The sequence below is a fragment of the Lissotriton vulgaris genome, chromosome 2_1 (genome assembly GCF_964263255.1).
Source record: "Lissotriton vulgaris chromosome 2_1, aLisVul1.2, whole genome shotgun sequence".
Lineage (NCBI taxonomy): Eukaryota > Metazoa > Chordata > Amphibia > Caudata > Salamandridae > Lissotriton > Lissotriton vulgaris.
Window position 1 is genome coordinate 713420307 of NC_141687.1, and position 25557 is coordinate 713445863.

At 47.1% G+C, this 25557-nt stretch overlaps 1 protein-coding gene across 1 annotated transcript in view; it reads right to left on the reverse strand.

Moving 5' to 3' along the window:
* Positions 1–25557, reverse strand: part of SWAP70 (switching B cell complex subunit SWAP70) — a 367323-nt gene that overhangs the window by 97018 nt on the left and 244748 nt on the right. The window contains exon 7 of the mRNA XM_086955967.1: positions 16271–16452. Within this exon, the coding sequence (XP_086812093.1) occupies positions 16271–16452 (182 nt within the window). The remainder of the gene's footprint in view (positions 1–16270; positions 16453–25557) is intronic.

A 25557-nucleotide genomic window follows, 5' to 3' on the forward strand; every position in this document is an offset into this window, starting at 1 on the left:
TGTCACCAAGCACCTGGGATAGTGGTGAAAACATGACACCAGACTTTTGGAAAACATGGAACACAGTGTCACTTGGAATACTGCTGCAAAATATTCTTACCAAGTTCAACAAAGATTGGAGTGATATTGCTTGCATTTGCAGTGATTCAGCTATGTATATAAAAATGTTGTGTGATGACCTGTCAAAATCGATACCTGAGCTGAAGTGCTTCCCTGTAAGAGATCCTTGCCACTTGCTAGATGGTATGCAGAAAGCATCTTCACAATCTTCAGAGTTAATTAAGAATTTACTTTTTGGTCCATTCTGGTGCACTGTTGTGTTATGCGCTGAAACTAAAACACAAATATTTCTCATTTTGTGCTTTGTGTGGCATCAAAGAAAGATTCATCCCAGCTGTGTCACTAAGCTGGTGGTACTCAGTCCTACTGGTCGTAAATGCTGTATTATCAATGTGGGAACTGTTTACAGAATGAATGCTGAGTGATGATTCTAAATTCAAGAAATGTGAGGATCTTCGGTTGCATATTTATATTGAATGTGAAAAAAGTACACTCTACTGCATTCTTACATTTGTTCAGAAAAACATGACTGATGTAGTTGGCATAATAAAAAAACACCCTTGTCTTGTTCAGCATAATTGATGTAGATGTGAAACATCTCGGCAGTAAGCTAGGTGACACTTTTAGTGACTTTGGCCCTGCAACATGTTCCATGTTAGAGTGCTTGCCACTTGGTAAACAACGATATGTTGAGGAGCAATTCAGGAAATTTTATTTTACAATATATGAGAAATGGCTTGCAATGGTGCATAGAAATGTCCCCTCACCAACCATGGCATTTGAAGGCAATGAAGCCTCACTGTGGTACTGTGCACAAGTTCAAGATTCCTTCCATAAAGGGGAATTTTCTCAGGACTTTCAATTCAAAAGTGCTGCTTCAAGCCCGCTTCAATAACTCTGAGGGCAGAGGCGCCCAGTTGAAAGCATTTGTTGCAGAACCTGTCCAAGAGAATCGAAACCTTCAGGTGCACCAATATTGGCATGCAAAGCTATATCAGTGGCCAGAGTTAGCAAACTGTCTACTGGCTGTTTTGGCGTTGCCTGTCTCAAGTGCCGATGTGTAGAGGGCCTTTTCACAGATAAAATGTTACTTGGGAAGGAAAGAGCAAATGCACATGACCAATGACTTGCTGAAGAACTATTGTATGGTGTACTACAAGAAGTTTGATTTGTAAAAATGTATTTGTACCTCATATACACTGTACGTACAGGGTCTCTATACCATGCACTATCAGTGCAGAAATAAAGCAATAATAAAAGCAAAACATTCCATAAACACCAGAAAAACAAGGATTCTGTTTTTAATGGCGCAAACATGTGCAACCACTGATAACCACTGTTTTTGAAGGTATTGAAATCACTTGAAAACACTGAAAAACTTACCAAATTGGAAACTGAAAAACAGGAAAGCCTACTCATATAGCTTTAAATCAAATCACTGAAGTGTATCATGATCTCAGTATGTGAACCTTTGTATGTCAAATGAAGCCCAAGTAGATAGCTAGAGTATTCCTTATATGTAATGAGTGGGATGAGGACAGAGGACACAGAGGCATTGTCAGACATTACTTCCTGGTAATGTTCATTACTCTTAGGCCTAAAGACCTGAGACTAGTCATTACAACCCACCCATACCTCACTCTTCCTCGCTACTGTTCGGATAGGACAGGACGAGGCTAGGTTTGCCTCGTCGTTTATGGCACCCACTGAGGAAGAGGCAGGACTTCATCAACAGCATTTCTTCTTTTTATTTGCCTGTCATTGAACTGGATTACCTTATATGTAATGACTGGTACGAGGACCTCAGGAGTAAGAGTATTGAAGATTGCTGGTAACTATTCTAGGACATCACACACTACCTTCAGCCAGCTCTTTACCTAATCTCGGCACATAGATGCACCAAAACCAGGGAGAAAGCACTGAACATAAAAGAGTCCAAGCAAGTGCAGCACCACCTACATGCCTGCTCTGGCACTGCATCTTTGCCAGCAGGAGGAGTTCAGTGCACACACCACTGCAGCCCTCGCTTTTTGCAGGGAGTTGGGACATATCTCGCCTTCCACTCCTTTGTCCCCTCCAGCTGGGCTCTCTGAGGCATCTTCTCTAGCACTGGCCTGCACACAGTACAGTTCTTAAAATTGCTCCCTGTTGCATTATTTCAGGGCAGGCTCACGTGGTAGATGCCTCCTGTTGTTGTGAAAGTGACAATCAAGGCAGAGCAGACTTTAAAAACTAATGTGCATTTTCTAGGAGAAAGAATGCCACTTTGTGCTGGCCATACAGCTGCTAGCTCAGAGAGCTTTGTAAACCACCAACCATCTAAGTGAACAGGATCACAGTATCATAGAAGATTTCCCCTTGGGTGCTATCACGTCCTCACGTTTTAATGCAACTGCCTTATTGGGGAGATCGTCCAACAACCAATAAAAATGCAAAACCAATTCTGCTTTGGCAGTGAGGATGATGATGAGGTCCCGCAACTCGAAGGAATGCTTGCATAGGGAGCATGATTTAAGGAGTAAGCATTGGAGCCGTGGGCAGTTTCCGGTATTGTGTGGCGAAAGGTAGGCGTGGAGCTCTGTGGGGTGACGGTGGGCGTGCTGGTGTAGGAGAATATGCATCTAGTGTAGGAAACTGTCCTACTGTAGACTTCTATGCATGGCAGCAGTGTTCGAGGGAGTGTCCGGTTTTCAGGGCGTAGTGCTGGATATTTTCTGTTAGGGTATATGTTTCCATAGAACAAAAACAGGTTTCCTCATAAAACTATTATTCAGAAATCATGTTATTTTGGAGGAAAAAGAATCAGTACATCCGAGTCTAAAGTACAAAGAACACTTGTAAACAAGCCCTTCGTCTTTATGTGGTCAACTACATGAAAGAGGTTTCGATGTGAATAAAAATTCGGAATGAAAGGTGCTGTAGTGGTGATTAAAGTTAAAGTTAAAGGCTTTTGTTCTGGGGGAATAGAAAGGCAGTTTAATTTTGACTTCACTAGACACTGGTGTTGTAAAAAAAATAAAGAAGTTGCGAAAGGCACTTTGGTCATAAACTGCCGCTCAACTCTGTTTCATAACATGGTCTGTATTCTGTTTCACCTCCCAAAATGGTACTTCTTCAAAGGACTGCAGAAACAAGATGTTTCTTAGAGGAACAGAAGACAAATGATGCAAAAAACGAATTGTTTTATAATACTGCATTAACTCATTTTAGGATTTTTTGACTAAAAAACCCTTCTCCGATCAAAACAGACACTGATCTAACTAGCCCAGCCCACTCTCTTATCCTTAAATTGGGGCTGGCCTAGACACAGCTTGTAAACAGCAAAAATCACAAATAAAACGAGTATATGCATACATCGACCTCTTCATCCACTTGCCTGTTCAGCTGTCATTCACATTTTGCTTACCCCCATACAGCACGAAATAAGGGGTCAACCTGAGGTTCCGTGACAATTGTTAGTGGTGTTTTCGACTCGCATGAATATGGTCGAGTCTGGTATCTATGAACCGCAAATGACGAGTTTAGTAAGTGTGCGCAGTTTCGCTGTACTAACTCAAACCGTTCGTTTGTTATGTGGGTTTTTCATCTGTACCCACGGGTTCCATCTTAGATACGTCATCCATTTTGTCTCTTGCCCTCAAGTAGCCAGCGAACGGACGTTGTCCGCTTCGCGACCCTGGGACTCCCAAGATATTTGCGGAAGACACATGTCTTTTGTAAGTGTCTTTATGATGAGGGGGATGATACTGTAAGGCAGATGGCCCCGCTCGAGGCTCATCTCGCCGTGCCGGTTTATTGTCTTAGCCGTGCATCTCATTAGGCACGTCCCTTTGATGCCTGTATCTCGTGTCTCTCGATACCTCCCTTTTACACCCTTTCCGATTTCCCCACTGTCTCCGTCTTCCTCTACACCTGTTCTTGTTCCTATTTTGATTTGTTTTATTGCCGATTGGAATGCACTAATGTTGGGAAGATGGGTTTTTACAGTTGGGAACCGCCAAATGTTTCCGCACTTATGTTCCGGGCCTTGTGTGTATCAAAGTGACCAAAGCGACCCCTCTGGGGGATAATTATGGGAACCGGGTCATAAACTTTTGTGTTCAATGTAACTCTATGGGATAACCATGTATAAAAGGAGCGATCCGCAGAACCAATTTGAAGCAGACGCTCTGAACTACACTTGTTGTACTTCCGTGATTTCTGTGTTTCCCTGCAGCAAATAAACCTTGAATCTTTGACGCCGAAGGAAGTGTCCCGTGTCTCTGTGATTCGTACGCCGGAGCAGGTTACCCACGAAGGTTTCAGGTGTTGTGCCCTGGCACCGCTGGGTTCTAAATAACCCAGTCCTTCAGTTGGCGCCCAACGTGGGGCTGCATCAGTGGTACCGGTCCAAGCCCGACGATCGTGAGGAACTTCGTGTGAAATCTCCGAGGGAAGGTGCACCCCGCTTCATCGATCCTGTTGTCGAAATAAGTGGCCCGAAGACTTTTCCCGCGAAGATTCCCGCCTCCTGACGGCTGCGACGGACTGCTGCCCTGACTGTAGACCTGTTTTGGCGCCTGGCGTAGACCTTGGTAGAGCGAGACGATTGACGGGCCTTCCTGGTGACGCCATCGATCTTTGAGTTAAGTATTTGTGGGTCGCTCCCAGAGTCCTTAGTTGTTGACACTTTAGCGAGTGTTTTTGTTGTTGACGCTGTGAGAGTGTTTTTGTCGATGACACTTTGCTAGCGTATTTTTGTTGTGTTGTTTGACGACTGCAGCCGCCAAAAACCGAGGGTTTTTGCTTTTTGCTGGGACTTGGTAAATCCCGTAACCCTTGAAGTTTGTGAAACTCGGCTAGTGTGCAAGATGCCTGGTCGTAGTACTTTGTTTAGTTGTTTCAGACCTTGTGGTATGGATTCCCGACTGGAGGACTCGTGTCCGATACCTCCGGTTGGAACTCCGACTTATGAACTGTACAGTAAACATGGGCTAGGCCCGATTACTTTTAATGAATACTGGATTAAATATACGAAGAAGGACGGTGTCCTTAGTTGGCCACCTCATGGTAGTTTTGAGACTCCAATCTTAGACAACCTGGAAGTTAAATTGTTCGAAAGAAAGTCAAGGCCGGCCATGTTTGATGCCTTTCGGTTGTGGCGTAAAGAAGCCATACAGAAAGAAATCAGACAGACTAAACGAAATCAGCGAGATAATGTTGCTACCATTGTAAAGAAAGCAGAGCAGTTTCAGCGTGATAAGGAGGTTAAGGAAAAGGAAGTGTTTGATAGGCTACAGCGTATGTCTGTAGATAAATGCTATCCTGCTTTGCCTACGGAGTCGGATAAGAAGGAAGAACCAGTTGAGGATCCTTTAATGTCCTATCTTATGAAGTCGCCACCTCCGTATGTACAGGGTACCACAGCTCCTGTGCTTCTCCCTGTACCTGTTCCTGCACCTATTCTTCCTTTGCCTGTTCCTCAACCTGCACCCGTCCTTCCGACTGTTCCTGCTCCTTTGCCTGTCGCAATCCCTACTGCTCCTCCGCTTCCACATACTCCTGCTCCCGCTACTGCTCCGGCTCTGTTAACTCCTGTTGTTGCTTCTGTTTCTACCCCCTCACTTGTTAGTCCTGTGTCTTATACTTCTCCCTCTACTCGTAGCCGTACTTCTCCTCTTGCGGCTAGTTTTTTTTTCATTCTCTCGGACCTATTCTTGGGTCCGCTGGTTCGGATGGTCCACAGAGACGTAGTCAGCTTCCTGGTAACAGAGAACGCGCTTCGCTATATAATATGGCGATGGGTTGGATGATGCATCCTCTTCGAAATCCGCCACGTGTTGTACTCGACACATTTTGTCAATTCAATATACCAACTCAAAGATTTGTGTTCGAGGAAATGTGTAAGGTCCTACGCGATCAGATATCGGCCGACGCACCTGACGAGGTGCTGACCGCTTTGTCTGATCTACAGCTTCAGTTCTCAACTGGACTGATAGTGGATACCAACGTTCGACGTGCTGTTGAGCGGTTGCTATCTTTCCGTCCCACTCCCATACCTCAAGCCTTGTTTGTTGAGGATGTTGAAAGACAGCCAGATGAGTCTGGTCAATTTCCTATGCGCGAAGTTCCACCAGTATGGATGCCAGGTAATCCTGCAGCTGCTCCCCCGATTCCGCCATTCTTTCAGAGAGTATGGATACATCTCCCATGGAAACGCTCAGAAGTGTTGCAGGTGAAGCAATCTTTGCCTGACCCTCGCAAAAATCCTGCAGGGTACTGCAAGGAATTATCGCAGCTCGTAGACGCTACGATAATGAATCTTGCCGATATTGATATGTTGTTTGGCAATGTTGTACCGCAACCGGTATGGGCCAAGATTCGTCAGGAAAACCATCCGAATTAATTAGGTGGTGCTTGGGCTGCCATAGTAGCGGCGGATGCCCGACAAACTGGTGGTGCTAAACCCGAGCAGCTGATTGCTGATCTTCCTCAAAGAATAATAACGTTAATGAAAACTCTTATGCCAGCTATGAGGGTAAATTGGGACAAATTATCAGCTTGTAAACAAAAGAAGGACGAGAGTGTCTCCGACTTCTTTACGAGGTTTGAGGAGGCATTCATTGATCATAGTGGTCAGGATATGAGCACTGAGGGTGGTCAAAGGTTGTTCGTGGACAAATTTGTTTCCAACTTATTGCCCGATTTGAGCAATAAATTAAAGAATTCAGAGAGTGCGTGGGCCGTTTCTACTTCAGCTCAGATATTGGCCACGGCACAATATTATGAGAACAGAGAGAAAGAAGAGAACGACCGCGCTGATAAGAAGACGAAAGAGCTTAAAACTAAAGTGTTGCTTCAGCAAGCATATCCTCCACGTTCGAATCAGAATACTTCGCAACAAAATAGATCACAGCCGCAATCGAACCGATCACAATCTCGTAATGACTCCTCTTTTCAAAGATCGTCATTAGGGTACAATCAATGTGCTTATTGTAGACAGGAGGGACACATTAAATTCAATTGCCCTGTTTTGAACGATCGTAATAGTGGTAATTCGTCTAAAGGAGGTCGCGGTGGTTCGCATCAGGTATCACGCGGTAGGGGTCGTGGTGCTCAGAATGATCGTTCTGATAACTCATCTAATTCTAACAACTGTTTTGATCAACGCGGATCTTCGCAAGGACGATCTGCGCAGTACAATGTAGACGATTATTACGTTGATCAGGGGACTGACGACAGTAATTACTAGGACAGCCAAAGACAAGGAGAGGGAGTGGTATCAGTTCCGGTTGATCAGAGAGGGCCTTACGTCGCAGTTGCTACATCGGGCGTCGTTGAGCCTTTTCTGTTGGACACTGGTGCAGCGAAAAGTTCTATTATGCATTCGAAACTCCCTGGCGCACCTTTGTCTGGCTTAACAAATGTTTCCGTTGGATTCTCTGGCGCCCCCGTTAGCAATCCAGTTTCGTGCCCTTTGCCCCTTAAAATTGGGCCTTGTGAGCTAGAAGCACCGTTGATTTTGACTACTGGGTGTGGTGAAAATCTTTTGGGTCTGGATTTGCTTAAACGTTTGTATGCAACTCTGTACTGCTCTCCCGCGGGCGTAAAGCTTACGTTGGGAGAGAGAGTTGTCTCACCTATGTATTTGTCCCTCGATAAGCTTCCACCGGAATTGAGTTCTCTTCCTGCGTCTTTGTGGGCGACAGGTCCCAATGATGTGGGCCTGCTTGACATCTCCCCTTATGTTGTTCAGTTGAAATCTAATGTGCGATTGCCACGTATTCCCCAGTACCGTATCTCTCTTGATGGTGAACGAGCACTGTTAGCGATCATTTATGATCTGATCGAGAAAGACGTTATTGAAGAGACTCGGGGAAACGTGTGCAACAGCCCTGTACTGCCCATTTTAAAACGTACTGATCCTTCGAAACCACCTGTTTATCGTTTTGTTATCGATTTACGGGAGGTTAATAAAATTGTGATTCCTCAGTTCCCCGTTGTGCCTGACATCACGGCACTACTGACTCTGATTCCAGCTTCTGCATCGTGGTTCTCGGTGATTGACTTGAAGAATGCGTTCTTCAGCATCCCGATTGCCGAAGAGAGTAGAGACCTTTTCGGTTTCTCCCTCGGTGGACGCAGCTTCCGGTTTAAACGCGCTCCTCAGGGCTACTGTGAAAGTCCATCGATTTACAGTCAAGCCTTGAAGGGTCAACTGGATGCGTTCAAGTTGCCGGCTGGTGCGGCCTTAATCCAATACGTCGATGACTTATTGGTGGCTGCTGATACTCAGGACATTTGCAAAATTGCTACGGTGTCGTTGCTGCAACATCTGTGCGAGTTAAATCACAAGGTGTCACCTTCTAAACTCCAATATTGTTGTCAAGAAGTTACCTATTTGGGTCACTTATTGTCAAAGGAGGGAAGGCGGTTGACCCCAGAGAGAATTGCTGCAATTGCACGAATGGCTGTGCCAAAAACCCAAAGAGATGTGCGTGCCTTTCTAGGTATCACGTCGTACTGCAGGCAATGGATTCCTAATTTTTCATTGCTAGCGAAACCACTAGTGGCTCTTACGTGCAAGGATGTTTCGACTCCTTTACCATGGACGGAGGAATGTCAGAAAAGTTTTTCTGAATTACGTGATTCATTGTGTTCTGCTCCTGTGTTGGTACCCCTGACTACAGTAAGCCGTTCACATTGTATGTTCACGAGAGGGAAGGTTGTGCTTTGAGCGTCTTAACGCAACCTTTTGGTGGTAAGCAACGTCCATGTGCATATTTTTCCTCGACCTTGGACCCGGTAGCTAGAGCATTGCCGAGTTGCTTGAGAGCAACAGCGGCAGCTGCGGTGTCCATCCGACAATCAGCAGGATTGGTCATGGATAATATGCTTACGGTGATGGTTCCGCATGCAGTCGACACTCTTTTGAATCGTACAAAAACTCAGCACTTGACGAGTGCGAGGTTGTCTGGGTACGAGTTGACGCTGTTGGCAAGCCACATTCAAATAAAACTTTGTAATGTCCTGAACCCGGCAACTTTGTTACCAATTAGCTCAGAGTCAGATGAAATAACAGAACACGATTGTTATTTGAGGACAGAGGAGGAAACAAAAGGTCGAGTGGACCTTAAAAACACCCCATTGGAAGACCCAGATGGAACACTGTATGTGGATGGTTCATTTTTTAAGTTGCCGAATGGCGATGTGACTACTGCTTATGCTGTTGTAACGTTGAATACTGTTGTTGAGACTGCTAGATTGAATCAGAATTCTGCCCAAGCTGCAGAGCTGATCGCTCTCACTAGAGCGTGTGTACTAGCAAAAGGGAAACGTGTGAATGTGTTTACCGATAGCCAATACGCGTTTGGTGTCGCCCATAGCTTTGGACGATTGTGGAGAGAGAGAGGTTTTCTGACCTCGCATGGTACGAAGATTCAGCATGGCCAGCTTGTGAATGATCTCTTAGATGCACTTACGTTGCCTAAGCAGGTAGCAATTGTTAAATGTAGTGCGCATCGTAAGGTGACGGATGATGTTGGTCGTGGTAATGCGTTTGCAGATGAGATTGCTAAGGAGACTGCCCGGAACCTTAGCACTCGAATGTATGTGACGAGTCCGGTTAGGTGGCCTGCAGAGTCGGGTATGTGCGAAGACACTATTGAAAGTGTGAAAGAAATTCAGAAAGAGGCCACCGAGACTGAAAAGACGAAGTGGGAAGAAAGTACGGGAAAGTTGGATGTGAATGGTTGTTGGATTGATTTGTCGGATCAGAAAAGATGGTTGTTGCCTGATGCATATGTGCTGGCCGTTGTGACAATGGCGCATGGGTTAGCACATATTAGCGCGAAAGGTATTTGCAAGTTGCTGTCCCCTGTGTGGAAGAATGACGGTATCGCGAAATGTGCTGAACGTCTGGTCAAAAATTGTATGGTGTGTATGATGTACAATCCTGGCAAAGGAACCCCAACTCCTCCTGGCAGTTTTGCTCCTCCTTCATGTCCCTTTGAGGTGATTCAATTGGACTTCATCCATATGGAGCGATGCAATAACCTGAAATACGTTTTAGTAGTGGTTTGCGCATTCTCCCGATGGATCGAGGCCTATCCTCTCAAAGACAATACTGCTTTGTCTACTGCGAAAATCCTACTGAAGGAATACTTTCCTCGGTACGGAATGCCTAGAGTCGTGTGGTCAGATAACGGAAGTGAGTTTGTGGGAAGTGTGATGAAGAGTGTGTGTAAGGGCCTTGGAATTAATCAGAAATTCCATAGTGCCAATCATCCCCAGTCAGCTGGTTTGGTTGAAGGGTATAACGGCACCCTTAAACTGAAACTAGCAAAGATTCAGGCTACGACTGGTCTTTCGTGGCCTGACGCTTTACCTTTAGCATTACTGTCAACTAGGGCGACTGTACACTCCCGAGTGGGGCTTAGCCCCTATGAAATAGTGTTCGGTCGTCCTGCGAATGTTTGGGGGGTTCCTAGGCCAGGTATGTTCTGTGATCTTAAGTATCCAATGCTGATCGATTATCTTCATGACTTGACTGCTAAACTGAGGTTAATTCACCAACAGGTTTACGACGCACTGCCGACGCAGACGGAGGGTCCAGGCCACCAGCTCCAGCCCGGAGATTGGGTGGTGACGCGCAACTTTTCGCGCAAGAACAATTTGGATCCGAGGTTCACTGGACCCTACCAGGTTCTCGTTGCCACGAGGACTGCTGTTCGTCTTGAGGGGCGGAAAAACTGGGTGCATGCCACCCACACCAAAAAGGTCCCTATCCCTTTGCCGGCAGACCCGTGGGTGAGGAGAGGCATTGCATCAACTGAAACCGAAGGATTGCCGGCGTTTGTACCTTTTAGCGACGCACAGCCTGTCGGAGAATCCTCAGTGCAGCAGAAAGACACTGTTGAACATTTGTCATCAAAAGACTCAAGACCAGAACATTCAACTGATCAGCAGGACGTTGTCTCTTCAAAGGATCCTTTGTTTGACGAGCAGACACGTCCGGGGAAAACCCGATACTTTTTGCGATCTAGCACTAAAGACTAATAAAAGATCCTGTTTTGCTTTATTGACAACTGCTCTAATCCCGTTTTCCGTGATCAGTTTGAACATTTGTATTATTGTGATTATTTTTGTATATATTCATTGAGCTTCGTTCCTTACACCTTTTTGCTTCCACAGCCGAGAGACATTGTTTTTGCATACATATATATTTGTGCAATAAAGGCCGTAGGGCCGCGCGCGTACTTCCTTCTGGTTAGTAGGTCTTGACGCTAGGTTAAAGACCGTCGGTTCCTGGGAACTCCTAGGGATTGACTACTGCTACACAGAACGAAGTGCGTCAAGAAACGTTGCGGACGGTCGTAGGGAATGGCATTTTCGAAGCTGATGGACTTGGAAGAAGCTCAAGCTCGAAGATTCAAGCTGCAGCAACTTAGCCGTACGAAATGTTTTATATTCCAAGTATTTGTATTATTTTTGACTGTTTCTGCATTATTGGCGGGTGGGGTGTATTACATGATATCTTACTTCTTACCTTCTGCCATACCTACTCCTACCCCTGACCCTAAACTCACCTCCACTGCTTCTCCTCATTCTTTTCATGTCTTACCTGAACACGAGCAGGCTAGACGTGCAGAATTCCGCAATAATTCCTTTATTCAGCTCCTTCACCAGCATCAGTTAGTGGTTAACACTACTAATTGTTGGGTGTGTGGGTTGATGCCACATACTACGGATAAGGGAATTCCATATCTGGTGTTACCGTACAGTTCCCAAGGGTCTGCTCGAGCATTTCAAACAATGTTTCGAAGCGCGCTAGGTTTCCACCCCATTCGAGAACCACGCTCTCCCTACTCTGGTCCTACTTCGTATCAAAAACCTTTGTCTATAGCAATAGAGGATTTAGATAGTGATATCTATGATCCCTCGCTTATTCCTGAAGAAGAGGTACAAGCTTACAGGGTCCTGAGTAGAGGCGAGTATAGTGTGTTCACTAGTGAAAAGCGGCTTAAAAGCTCACCTCCGATATGGGTCGTACCCCACATTGGTAATTTTTGTCTAATGGGTCGTGGTCGAAGATCGAAAGCCCGACTCGGAGAGAGTGCTTGCACTGAAAATTAAATTCTGCCGATGGTCTCGTCCCCTGTGTTTCTGGCTGCCACGGGTACATACTTTATTTGCCATGATCGTGCATACGCATGGTTGCCCGCTGACTTCATGGGCTCATGCTTCATCGCAAATTTGTTGCCTCCAACGTTTACCGTAGATGCAGATTATCACAAGACTAGAGTTGTGAGAGGCATAATTAGCGAAGAGGACACTGCCGGTCAAGAGGCAGGAGACTTTTTCAAGGGTTTCCTCCCGTTTTGGGGACCTATGGTTAATAGTAGGAACCTGAGACAGTTGACTCGAGTGGTAGAATCGACAGCTAACATTACTGCCAGTGCCCTTGGTAATATCACCACAGAACTTCAGGCGGATAGACTCATGACGTTACAAAACCGTATGGTTTTAGACGTGATCTTAGCAGATCGTGGTGGGGTATGTAAGGTGATCCATTCGAGCTGCTGCATTTTCATTCCTGATAACGCTCCGACCGTTTATCAAGCCATCTCGAAGTTGCATAAGATCTCCGAATCCATACACGTGGATGTAGGGGATTGGACGCTACTTGGGTGGTTTTGGGGCCTGATGTCGACTTGGGGTTGGAAGATTCTGATGATCGTCGGAGTTGTTGTGGCGTTCCTGTTCACGTGTTGCCTTTGTGTGCAGTGCGGCCCTGCCTTATGTGGCCTTTGTGCTACAACGTGTATGAGACAGCCGCATGTTACCAAGGGAACTCGGTCGGACAGAGCTATGCTACAGCAACATCTAGATGGTCTGATGAATATTGAGTATGATTCCGACTAGCGCTTGCCTACATGAGGGCAAAAGGAGCGTCTGAGGTTCCGTGACAATTGTTAGTGGTGTTTTCGACTCGCACGAATATGGTCGAGTCTGGTATCTATGAACCGCAAATGACGAGTTTAGTAAGTGTGCGCAGTTTCGCTGTACTAACTCAAACCGTTCGTTTGTTATGTGGGTTTTTCATCTGTACCCACGGGTTCCATCTTAGATACGTCATCCATTTTGTCTCTTGCCCTCAAGTAGCCAGCGAACGGACGTTGTCCGCTTCGCGACCCTGGGACTCCCAAGATATTTGCGGAAGACACATGTCTTTTGTAAGTGTCTTTATGATGAGGGGGATGATACTGTAAGGCAGATGGCCCCGCTCGAGGCTCATCTCGCCGTGCCGGTTTATTGTCTTAGCCGTGCATCTCATTAGGCACGTCCCTTTGATGCCTGTATCTCGTGTCTCTCGATACCTCCCTTTTACACCCTTTCCGATTTCCCCACTGTCTCCGTCTTCCTCTACACCTGTTCTTGTTCCTATTTTGATTTGTTTTATTGCCGATTGGAATGCACTAATGTTGGGAAGATGGGTTTTTACAGTTGGGAACCGCCAAATGTTTCCGCACTTATGTTCCGGGCCTTGTGTGTATCAAAGTGACCAAAGCGACCCCTCTGGGGGATAATTATGGGAACCGGGTCATAAACTTTTGTGTTCAATGTAACTCTATGGGATAACCATGTATAAAAGGAGCGATCCGCAGAACCAATTTGAAGCAGACGCTCTGAACTACACTTGTTGTACTTCCGTGATTTCTGTGTTTCCCTGCAGCAAATAAACCTTGAATCTTTGACGCCGAAGGAAGTGTCCCGTGTCTCTGTGATTCGTACGCCGGAGCAGGTTACCCACGAAGGTTTCAGGTGTTGTGCCCTGGCACCGCTGGGTTCTAAATAACCCAGTCCTTCAAACCCATCTCAAGCACTGTGAGTGATTATGTTATGATTGTCATGTTGTGAGTATTTGTAAAGAGTACTATCACTAGGGTATCCTATCTCTGAGCAGGTGTGTGCGCCTAACTCTACCTATGACAGGTTGGTTATTTGAAAAGCCAGTTATTCAGCTTCCTGTAGAATTCAAGGAGCGAGGAGTGGAGGGGGAGTTTGTTCCACGATTTAGGAGTGCTGTTGGACCACACCCATCCTCCTTATCTGGTTCTGTGTAGGAGAGCGAGAAGGAGTCCTGCAAAGTGGAGGTATCTGAGTGATTGGTGGAAGGAGATGCAACTGTCCAGGTAGGTAGGCCTGAGTTGTGCTATGCCTTGAATATGTGTGAGATGAGTTTGAATTTAGTGTGTTTGTGTTTCGGGAGCCAGTGTAGTTACCTGAGGTGTGGTGGGATGTTAGTTCTGTGTGGGAGGTGGAGGACGAGTCTGACTGACCAGTTCTGTATTGTTTGTAGTCTTCTAGTGAGTTGCTTGGTGATCCCAGCGTAGAGGGCGTTCCCAATGTCCAACTTGCTGGTGACTAGGGCATGAGTGACAGTTTTTCAAGTTTTGTTTGGGATCCATTTGAAGATCATCTTCAGGGTGTGGAAGCAGGATGCAGTGATGGCGCTGACATGTGGAGTCATATCTATTTGCTATTAATGATTATGCTGAGGTTCCTGTTATGGGTTCCGGATGTGGGTCCGAGTTCGGGTAGCCACCAGTTGGAGTCCCACAGTGAGGTTATTTTTCCAGAGATTACTACTACTGTCTTGTCTGCCCTGGTATTGGGACAGTTGGCTTTGCATCCAGTAAGCGACTTCTATCATGCAGGCGGTGAACTGATTTCTTATTGTCTGGGTCTTGTACGAGAGAAAGAGTGAGAGTTGCATGGAATATGCTTGAGAGAGGGTGTTGATGTTGCGTGCGCAGATGACATTGGCCAAAGGGGTCATGTATGCGTTGAAGAGGGTGAGGCTGAGTGATGAACCTTGAGGAATTCGCAAATGAGTTTGTGGGCTTATGAGGAGTAAGGCGTCAGGCTGACAGCTTGTGTTTAATCCTTTGAGAAGGAGCAGATCCAGCGGAGATCGGGTACTTGGATGCCAATTTCTTACAGGCACCTGAAGAGAATGGAGTGTGAGGCAAATCGTATTCTGCTTGATCACATGGGCACATCCATCTAAAAAGAACAGCACTTCAATGCCAGGTTGAGGAATCTGGTGGGTCAATCCTGTAGTTTGACAATGTTTTTTTATTCATTTTTTTGCCTTTTCTGTGAGTTAATTCATAGGGAATACTTTGTTTTCTTTGTGCCAATAAGAATCATTTTTCTGTGACGTGAATAAGAATTTATATACATGTTCCACGTACACCAGCGTTCCACCACCAAAACGATTCTATTAAAATTATATGCAATGTTTGGTGTTGTATTTAATGTTTTTAATTGTGGTCATGTGGCCACTACAGTTGTCATGTTTTCTTTTAAATTTTTTATGGCATCTGCTAGCAATAAAAGAATTAGAACATTAATTAAGCATCATACCAACTTGCCACGGTCAGCTCTACTGTCTTTGCCAATTCTTGTTCAATAAGGATGAGAACCAGTCCATCGCATGTAATATAAACAACCGTGGCTACGACTTCAATTTCTTCTGCAGTTTATAAACACTAATGCCAATTCACACTCCTGCTGGTCAATACTACTCCTGTAGTACTCTTTTACATATTATTACATGCTAAAATTAATTCCCCCAAAACATGTAAAATGGTAATAAAATAGGTAGATGATGGTAATTTTCGTATACAATTAGCACAAACAGAAAGAACTGTATCTTCTTTGCACTTTTACTAATAGGGAGATTGGCCATGTTGGGGGCGATTCAAAGAGGCATGTAAAATAGAACTCTTCGAGTATTACTTCCACTACTCAATATTTTGTGAATCAGTCTCAATAAGTTTACAAATGTAAGTAAAGTTTATTTTATTCTTTTTAAACTAATCAGAGAGTAACAGGCCAGCTCAACTCTGTCATACTTATGTGTGTTGAAAAGACTGGAATAAGGGATGTCCTTTCATTGTCTAACTAAAGGAAAGGACAGCAGGCTAGGCCCCTGTGTAGGACTGCTGTTTTGTCACAACACCATGAATGACTTCACTGATGCACTTCAGGTTGTCTGCATTATTCACAGTCCAAAGACTGAGAAAATACGACATAGCGATAAGCGCATCATGCTATGTTAAATGTGCATGCGTGGCAATACTACAAATGACAAGTCAGTCAAGTAAAATGGAACTAGTTGTATACATGGACTCGTGAGGAGGGTAGGTAAAACCATCAGTACCTCTCGCATGGATTCCAGCTCCCGCTGCTTCTTCTCATTTTCTATCTGAAGTTCCAGCATTCGTCGATCTAGTTCCTCTTGCTCAGCTTGCAGTCTCCTGCGTGTCTCTCTCCTCTTCTGACGCGCCTCCTTGTGGGGCGGAGCAGAGCCTAACCGCCTTACATTCAAAGTAGACTGAATGGCTGTTGAGAATTTAATATAAATTAAAAAGAACACAGCATGGAAAACTTAAGCTTAAAAAAGAACTCATTGTACTCCTGATGTAGATTCATGATAGGGGTAGGCGGAACTCTGTGAGATTATCTGTAATTATGAGTTACTGTGTTCAGCACTATTTCTTGACACAAAAATGCCATATCGCATCCAAAATAGGTGCAGGAATTAATTTTGCGCTAAATGCCACAGATCACTAATATCGAGCAGCTGCTCACGCTCATTAAATGTGCTCTTGGGCTAGGACTTTCCCCCAACTTACTTCCAGCGTTTAGGATTATTTCCTTAGTGCAACATGCACCCTTGCAGCCAAAATGAATGAGATGATGAATTTTGCACTACGCAGTAGAGCTAAATACAGCAAAATATGGATATTGAGCATGTGTGTCTGCTCACGCTCACTAAATGTGCTCTCACTGTAGAACTTTTTCACAAAATTACTCTACGCGAGTAGGAGTAATTGCGCTATTATCAGTAATTCAACGTCAAAGCATAACATGGAATTACTGAATTTACTCCGATTACTCCAGCGTAATTAAAATTCCACCAGGCCTAATACATAACTCTAAACATGATGGCCCATTATCTTCTTTACCCACAGATTTGAAATGAGGCTCTGATTGCGTACCTAAAACCATAGATTACAATACCACAGACTCAAAAGTACAGGATGAACACTTCAACTTGCCATACAAAGAGGTCTATACTTTGTGGGTTCATGCCAGGATGAAGATAAAAAAAGTTGGGAACATCTCTAACAAGGAGCAGGAAATAGCCCTGGAAGGCTGTCATATCTTCTCCAACTTCTGTACGCGTAGCTTGCCAACTGGTCATTTTTAGGGCTCTTCCTCTGCCAATGCGATTGCGCATTGCAGATGTCGAGACATATTGGGGCTTAACGAGAGCTTAACCAAAAGGGAGATTTGATGCTGTACCCGTGAAAAAAGCGCGTGCACGCATCAAAGTCACCAGCCTCCCTCCCCCAAGCTTCCCCCAGCGTGCGCTCTGGCATTTCTCCTCCCCTAATTATTCACTGCCCACGGCTGGCCGGCACATCAAAGGCTGCTGCTACCCGTGCGTCTCGTCACCCTTACTCTCCCCTATTCTTCCCTTCTTGCCTCTACCCGCGCCCCTCCCTACCACAGCAATGCCGAGGGCTTGTTTTTCATGCAAACAAATGCGCTCTTTCTTCTGTACAATGCAACACCTATAGCAGTGTCTCTTTTATTCGGGGGGGGGGGGGTACCGAGGCAGCCTTCTAGACTGCCACTCCGTATTCGCTCGTCTTTATTTCCATCTCCAACAATGCGCTACCCTTATGTATCCACCTCTTCCATTTCCTGCCTTATGCCGTCGGTTACCCCATCTTCCCGTCATTCCGGCCTCTATCTACCCGTCTCCATTCCCTGGTCCCTTTCTCTCCTACTTTTTATGAAACACATTTTCTTTTTTCCACAACACCTCTTACTGCGTCACATTCCCTAACGATTTGTATTCTGTTGTCTCATTCTCTCTCCCCTTTGTCCTTCCCTACTCCTACCTCTTCCAAACATGCCTCTCCTTCTCACCACAGCTCCACCACGCCCCCTCCCCCTCCCCTGACCCACAACCCGTCTCTTGACCAGGGCTCCTCCGCTCTGATCTCACAAAACAGGGAATGTCAGAGAGTAGCCAGGGTATTTGTTTTAAACTTATGTCCGCATTCAAAGCTGTGCCGTGCTCTGGGACACACTTGTTTTTCCTTGTTTTTGTGCCCTTCTGCCCTCTGTTAGACTCGTGTTTCCCTTGTTATGTACCTGTCCTTCCCTCCCTCCGCCGCCATTTAAAGACTCTCACACTGGTCCACCGGTGCTCTCACTTTATGTAGCGCCTCATGCAGCAGCACTGTCAGTGCTGCAGTCACATATAGCACTAGCACCCCGTGCAGCAGCACTTTCAGGAAATGTGAAATTTTGAAAACGTAGACTTTGGAAGCTGTGCCTTTCATTTCTCTAGCGCCGCACGCAAAAGTCTATTTTTTCAATGTTATACACTTTTAATAACTAGTGATGCACGCTGCTTGTGCCGCTCTGGTTACTAAAAGCACATAATATAAAAAAATAGACCAATAAGTCTTTTTATTTCTCCACTTCTCTCTATCCGGGACTGCCGTTTCCGAAGCATTTGTCCCTCCTCCCCTCCCCACCCCCCCTAAACAAGGTTGTTAATCTTGACTCGGTTGGAGGGGGTAGAAAGTCTTTTGCTTGAAATCAATTGCGGTGACAAAGACTGCTTCCCAGCCCGCCGCAACCTCTTACAGGCCCCAACTCCTTGCCCCTCCCCTCTGAGGTCGGACTCCTGTCGGGGACTTACTCTTCACTCTCACTTCCCTTTTGTTTTTACGTACCTGTCCTTCCCTCTGTCCCTCACTCTTTGAATCAGGCAAGCTGCATGATTTCAGCCCCCACCCACAAAGCCAGATGAACTAATTGTTCCAGTTTTATTGATTGAGTAGAAGGATGTTTGAGAGGGGGGGTTTAACGAGAGGCGAGTAAGGAGACGAGCAGAAGGCGGTAATCACTTTTTTTTCATGCAAGCAAATACTTGTTTGGTTTCTGCAGCGAAGAGAGATGAAAGGGGACATCTCGGAAATGGGCAGTTTCTTATGCCCTTTGCTTCAGCGTGCGCCATATTCCATCCAAGGCTGCCTCTAAGCACTTGCTACACTTCAAAGGGCTCCCCCGCTCCCCTGCTTCACACTTTCACAGCCGCCAGGCCATGTCTCGCATTTCTCCTCCCCCCCTCCCCACAGCAATGCCAAGAGCTTGTTACATTCCTTGTTGACAGCTGGCTCTGGACCTTTGACCCCAGAGTGAGTTGAATGATGAGGAGAGGAGAGACACTACATCCCCCACTGTCCTGCCGTTATGCAAAGAGCGTTCACTAAATTGTACTTTCCAGTCCCGTGCATTACTTCACCGCTGCATCTAGATTTAAAAGGTTTGCTTGTCTTTTAAGCGTCCCAAATAAAAATGCATCTGGTCCACTCAAGTTTCCAGTTGGAGGTCATAAGGTTGGAAATAATTTTAAAATGGGAGTTAAAATGCGAGCCAAACTTGGAGGAGCTTCGCGCGCATCCAAGATGGACACGTGAGCACAGGGCTCCCGAGACCCTTTCCGCCTCCCGCATCTATCCTGCAACGTATCCTGATTTGGACGACGGGTACTTTTAGCAGATGCCCTGCTGATACGACATCCTTTCTCAAAATTCGATTTGGCTGCCGGGAATCGGACTTACAGAACTTTAAAACTTGCGGCCTACACAGAAGACCATCCACGGACTTCAGTCCCCGAGGTACCCAGGTGGCAATTGAACAACAACGGCCTGGGCGACACGTCCACTGCCCCTGTGGTACTTTCGGTTTCGCTTTTGGTCATTGTTGACGGCGACTTGCTGCCGGTCGACACGCCTGACCTGATTCTTGCTGCCAGCTCTACGCTTGTTTTTTGCCCTCGTCCCCTCGCCTCTACAAGTTTGCTGCGGAGGGAACCATTCTGACCAGATCCCAAAGGTACCGTCAGAGCTCCCGGCCCGAAAGTATTCCCTGACGGTGTGAGTAAAGTCTTTGATGAGACTGGTGATGGCTCTCCTGCAACTGAGGAGCTGACACTGAAGGACGTTATGGGCGCCATCGCAAGTGTCCAGACATCTATGGGCCAGCAGTACGAAACGCTGGCTGCTAAAATAGACACGGTGGCGATCGAAGTCAATCTTATCAGGACGGACTTGGGGAAAACCAATGAGCGGGTCAAGTCCCTGGACATCAAGACCGCAAGCCTTACTACGGATGTCTCGGATCTTCAAACCGAAGTCCGCAATCTCTGAACGTCTAATGACTTGTTTGCCCGTCGGCTGGATGATTTCGAGAGCCGGGCCAGGCGCAACAACGTTCCCATTGTTGGTGTTCCAGAGAATTCAGTAGACTTATCCACAGACCTTCTGGTGGAGGACCTTGTTCTAATGCACTTGGCACCAAAGGGCCTCAGTAACTTTTTCATGGTGGAGCGCGCTCACAGAGTCCCCGGCGGGAAGCCCAAACTGGGGGCCGCTCTGAGGCCTATCATAGCCAGGATTTTTAATTTTCGGGACAGAGACGCCATTCTTCAGGCATCACGCATCAATGGTCCGATTAAATTTGAAAACGCGTCGATCAGTTTTTATCCTGACTTTACACAGGCGGTGCAGAAACAACGCATGGGCTTCACGGGGGTGAAGCAGCGCCTCAGGGACATGGGACTGAAGTATGCCATGCTTTTCCCGGCCCGCCTGAGGATTGAATATGAGGAACGTGCGATCTTCTTTGACCGCCCGAGGTAGTCAGTGACTGGCTTGATACTCTGCCGACACATCGTACCAGCCCCGAAAGATCGAGGGGCGCTGAAGGCGGCCTGGAAGAACAGGAGCAGTGAGTCTGCGCCGGCGAGCCAACTCAATGGACTTATGGCAGTGGCTCAATGACTGTTATGTATATATAATGTGAATACCCGGGGGTGGGGGGAATCGGGACTCTTCCTCCTCTCGGGGGGGGGGGGGTTTCTCTCTTCTTGTAGGTTAGTTCAATGGGGCGACAGGCACACTGCAAGTTGAGGTGGCTTTTTGGTCTACCGCAGGGGTGCAGGGTGGGGGGGTGTGTTTTGGGGATTTTCTTGGGGGTGGTGGGGGGTCTTTACTTTTTTGTTTGTATCGAGGCTGCACTTTGTTGCATATCTTATTTCTTTGCGTGTTTCTTGGCGAGGAGGGCATTGTTCTTATTTCTGGGATGGGGGGTAGGGGGCTGAGGGTGCTGAGCTGGAACTTCAATGGTCTGGGCAATTGGATAAAACGGGGGATAGTATTGCAATACTTGAAGCGCTGCTCCCCAGATATTGTTTTACTCCAGGAGACGCATCTAATAGGAAACACGTGCCATGCACTGAATAGACGGGGCTACCGCCTGGCGGCTCACTCTGGATTCACCACGGGGTCGAGGGGGGCGGGCGTCCTGGTTCGGAACTCCCTCCCCCTGGAGATAGATGACACTGTGCTGGATGATGGAGGCCGATATGCGGCCATTACGGGCCGCTGGGAGGGGAAGACGATCTCCATTTTATCTGTGTATGTCCCACCCGGCCTACAGTCCACTACATTTTCTGATTTGGGTAGGGTGGTTCTAGGGTTCCCTGAGGGCATGTTGGTTGTGGGTGGTGACTTTAATTCGGTTGTCAGCGGGGTGATGAAGATCGTAGCCCCCCCAGACTTCTCCCGACATCGCAACTATGGCTGGGCAACTTTTTGGAAACGTTGGGTCTAGCGGATTGTTGGAGGCAACTGCACCCCGGACAGCTACAGTGTACCTTTTACTCGGGAGCTCATGGGAGTCTCTCGAGGCTAGATGATATCCTTATACCGGCGGTGCAGATGGTCTCTGTAAGGGAAATTAGGCATTTAGCTAGGGGGATCTCGGAAACACTCCCCACTCTGGCTCACTATTGACGTACAGTTGGAGACCGGGGTTCGGGTTGCTCCGCTTAATCCCTGGCACCTTCGTAACCCTAAAATAAGTGCTGAAATTGTTAAGTGCATGGATTATTACTTTGCCTAGAATGAGGGATCGGTGTCCTCCCCCATATCCTTGTGGGAGGCCTATAAGACTGTGATTCGTGGTCAAACTCTGTCCTTGATTGCTAGCGAGAGGAAGCGTAAGGACGCGAAAGTGGTTGGTCTGGAAAATGACATTACTACATTGGAGGAGAGGATGGAGTCTGGGGCTACACCCGAGGTTATACATTCTTTGGCCCTTAAACAGTCTGACTACAGAGCTCTGGTGACTGACGCGGCCAAGGCAATGAATCGTGAGCAACAGGGGCGTTTGTATGATGTTGGTGATAAAGCGGGAAAGTTGATTGCTTGGTTGGACAAAAGGGATAGATTGAATCGTGTGATGCCTGTTGTTGAAAAGGTGGATGGAACGCGAGTGGTGGACCCGGTTGATATAGTTGAGGTCTTTGCCCAGCACTTTCAGAAGGTTTACGCGCCGGTCTCCGATAGGCCAGAGGATGACTCGCACTTGCTGCTTCGGGATATTGCGTTGACTAGCCTGTCGGAATTGGACAAGGAGCTTATCGAGGCGGAATTTTCAGCCGATGAAATAGCGCTCGCTATCCGCTCCCTTCGTTCGGGGAAGGCTTCAGGCCCGAATGGCATCCCGGTTGAGCTGTACAAGCTGTGCCCTGACAAAATGGCGCCGCATCTTCATCGGATGTTTTTGGCATCGCGAGATCTCGGATCCCTTCCCCGGGATCAGAGACTGGCGTCCATTGTGGTCATCCATAAAGATGGAAAGCCCCACGAACAATGTTCATCGTACCGGCCGATTTCGCTTTTGAATGTGGAGCCCAAGATCCTGGCGAAGCTTTTGGCGAATCGGCTGATAACGGTGGTTAGCTATTTGACCAATCTGGATTCATCCCCCATCGGAACACTGCGCTTAATCTTCGTCGTCTTCACAGTGTCTTAGTAAGGGCGGGGTCTCTTAGTGAGCCGGCCATCTTGGTTTCACTTGACGCCTCGATGGCCTTCGACACGGTGGAATGGCCATATTTGTGGGCGGCCCTTGCCAAATTTGGCTTTGGCCCTAACTTCATCGTGTGGGTCAGGCTTCTATATGAGCAACCGCTGGCCCAGGTGGTGGTCAACGGCAGGGCCTCAGAACCCTTTGTTCTCGGACGCGGCACGCGTCAGGGATGTCCTTTGTCGCCACTGCTCTTTGAGCTTGCCCTTGAACCCCTTGCCTTGTGGGTCCGATGGGAACCCTCGCTCAAGGGCATTCGATGGTCCCCTGACTTCGAAGATCGTATATCGTTGTATGCGGACGATATTTTACTGTACCTTACCTCTCCTCGTAAGTCATTGGGAGTCTTGTTCGACGTTTTGAGTTCCTTTGGGGAAAATTCTGGCTTGGTCATCAATTGGGCCAAGTCCTGTATCTACACTCTTACAGGAGAGTTGCCCGCTCTGCCCTGCATCTGCCCGATACCGGTCTCGTGTGTCGGCTTTAAGTACTTGGGGATTTACATATCGTTGGACCCCACAGTACGCTATGAGCGGAATCTGTTGCCTCCGCTTGCCCTGCTTAGATCGGATGTTGCGGCGTGGTGTGGCTTGCCGTTGTCCCCCTTGGGTAGAGCGGCCCTCTTTAAGATGATGTCTCTCCACCGATTCCTGTATGCCATCCAAAATACACTTGACCTGGTGCCTGGCAGTTATTTCCGCGAAATTGAAAGCCTCCAGAGGAAGCTGGTGTGGGGCGGGCGACCCCGCATAGCATTGGCAAAATTGACTCTGCCCTGGTATGATGGTGGTATAGCGCTGCCTGATATCAAACGCTACAACTGGGCATCCCAACTGAGTGGGGTCAATCATGCTATGTACGGTCCTGTTCCGAACTCCGCTTTCGAGATGGATAGGTGGCAGCTACCCGGGGCGACTATAATAGGGCGCTCTACTCCAGAGCTGCCAGGAAGAATCTGACGGGCCCCACCAGGGTGGCAGTACGAGTATGGGGTAGTGCGACTACGTCCACGGGGTGGACGGACAAGCTCACTAGAGCAACCCCCTTGTATGCTGCGGAGAGACTGGGCAGTCTATGGACGACGAAGGGGTTCGATAGATGGGACCTTATTGGTATCAGTAAGATTGGTGACCTCTGGGTCAAGGACAGAGTCAAGACTTTCGACGAATTAAAACATGAATACAAATTGAGTGATAGGGAATACTTCCGATATATCCAGGTCCGCCACATGCTTGAATCTGTCTTCCCGGCCGGGTCTGCTATTCCGGAGTCCTCTCCCTTGAAAGATAGGGTGCTCGACGGGTACGTCCCCGATAGCACTATATCTCTCATCAACAAAAAAACTAATTAACGACCGCTCGGACCTCCTTGTGAAGCTTCGTGAGGCTTGGACCGGCGATGGACTGGAGTTGGACGATGAAGACTGGCAGGCTGCGATATCCTCCCCCAAAGAGGTCGCGATTCCGGCGCGTCTCCGGCTGGTGCAATTAAAGATTTTGCACCGTGTCTATGTCACGGGTCCACGACTGATGCGTATGGGTTATTCTGCGGATGGGCTGTGTAGGCGTGGTTGTGGTATGCTTGCTACCTTCCTTCATATTATATGGGAATGTCCGGAGGTTGTGGTTTTCTGGATCCGAGTGCATGCTGCGATGGGAGAGGTGACGGTGTGGAGTTATTGCCTGAGGCCAGACGCTGTTTGTTGAACATCTGGGAGCCGAATGATTGCAGTATTGCTCAGACCCAGTGGGCCACCCTCGGCAACATGATCGCAAAAAGGGACATTGCCCAATTGTCGGGGGTCTCAAAGGGCACCTTCAGTCTCAACTTGGAAAGAAAACATGGACTGGTGCATGTTTAGAGAAAAAATTGTATATGTCTCCCATGGTAGGCCCAAGAAGTGGGGAAGGATATGGGGTCAATGGAATTCATACCGAGGAGAGATCTGCACTCCCCCTTTTGTAGAAGCCTCTGGCATTCCCCTGTCCCCTTGACTGAGCGTTTCAGGTTATTTGCTTCCTGTTGTCTATGATTTATTGGTTTGCTTTCAGCCCCCCACCTCCCTCCTTCAGATCTTCATCCTTCATAAAGTTGCTCCCAGATCACTTAGCTCCCCCCTACCGCATGAGACAGCCAATACACTGTATAGTTCCCGCCTCAAACTTTTTTGTGTTTTCTTTTTGTTAGTTTATAAAATATAAAATGTGATACCTTTTATTTATCCTCCCATCGCCACAGGTTCTCTACAATGACGTGCATTATCGCTGCCGGGCCCTCGGGTTGTCGGCTGATGAGCTGTGTATTGTAGTGCTTTTGATATTTATTGCTACTGACCAGCCTCTGTGGTTGTAGGTCTGTAACTGTATCCTTTTTCTTCATAATAAAGGTTTAAAAAAAAAAAATGCGCGCTACATCTTCCTCTGCAGCACAGACAGCTTTCTTTGTGGCCCCTCTTACATCACCTACCGCGCTCTGAAGCTAAAA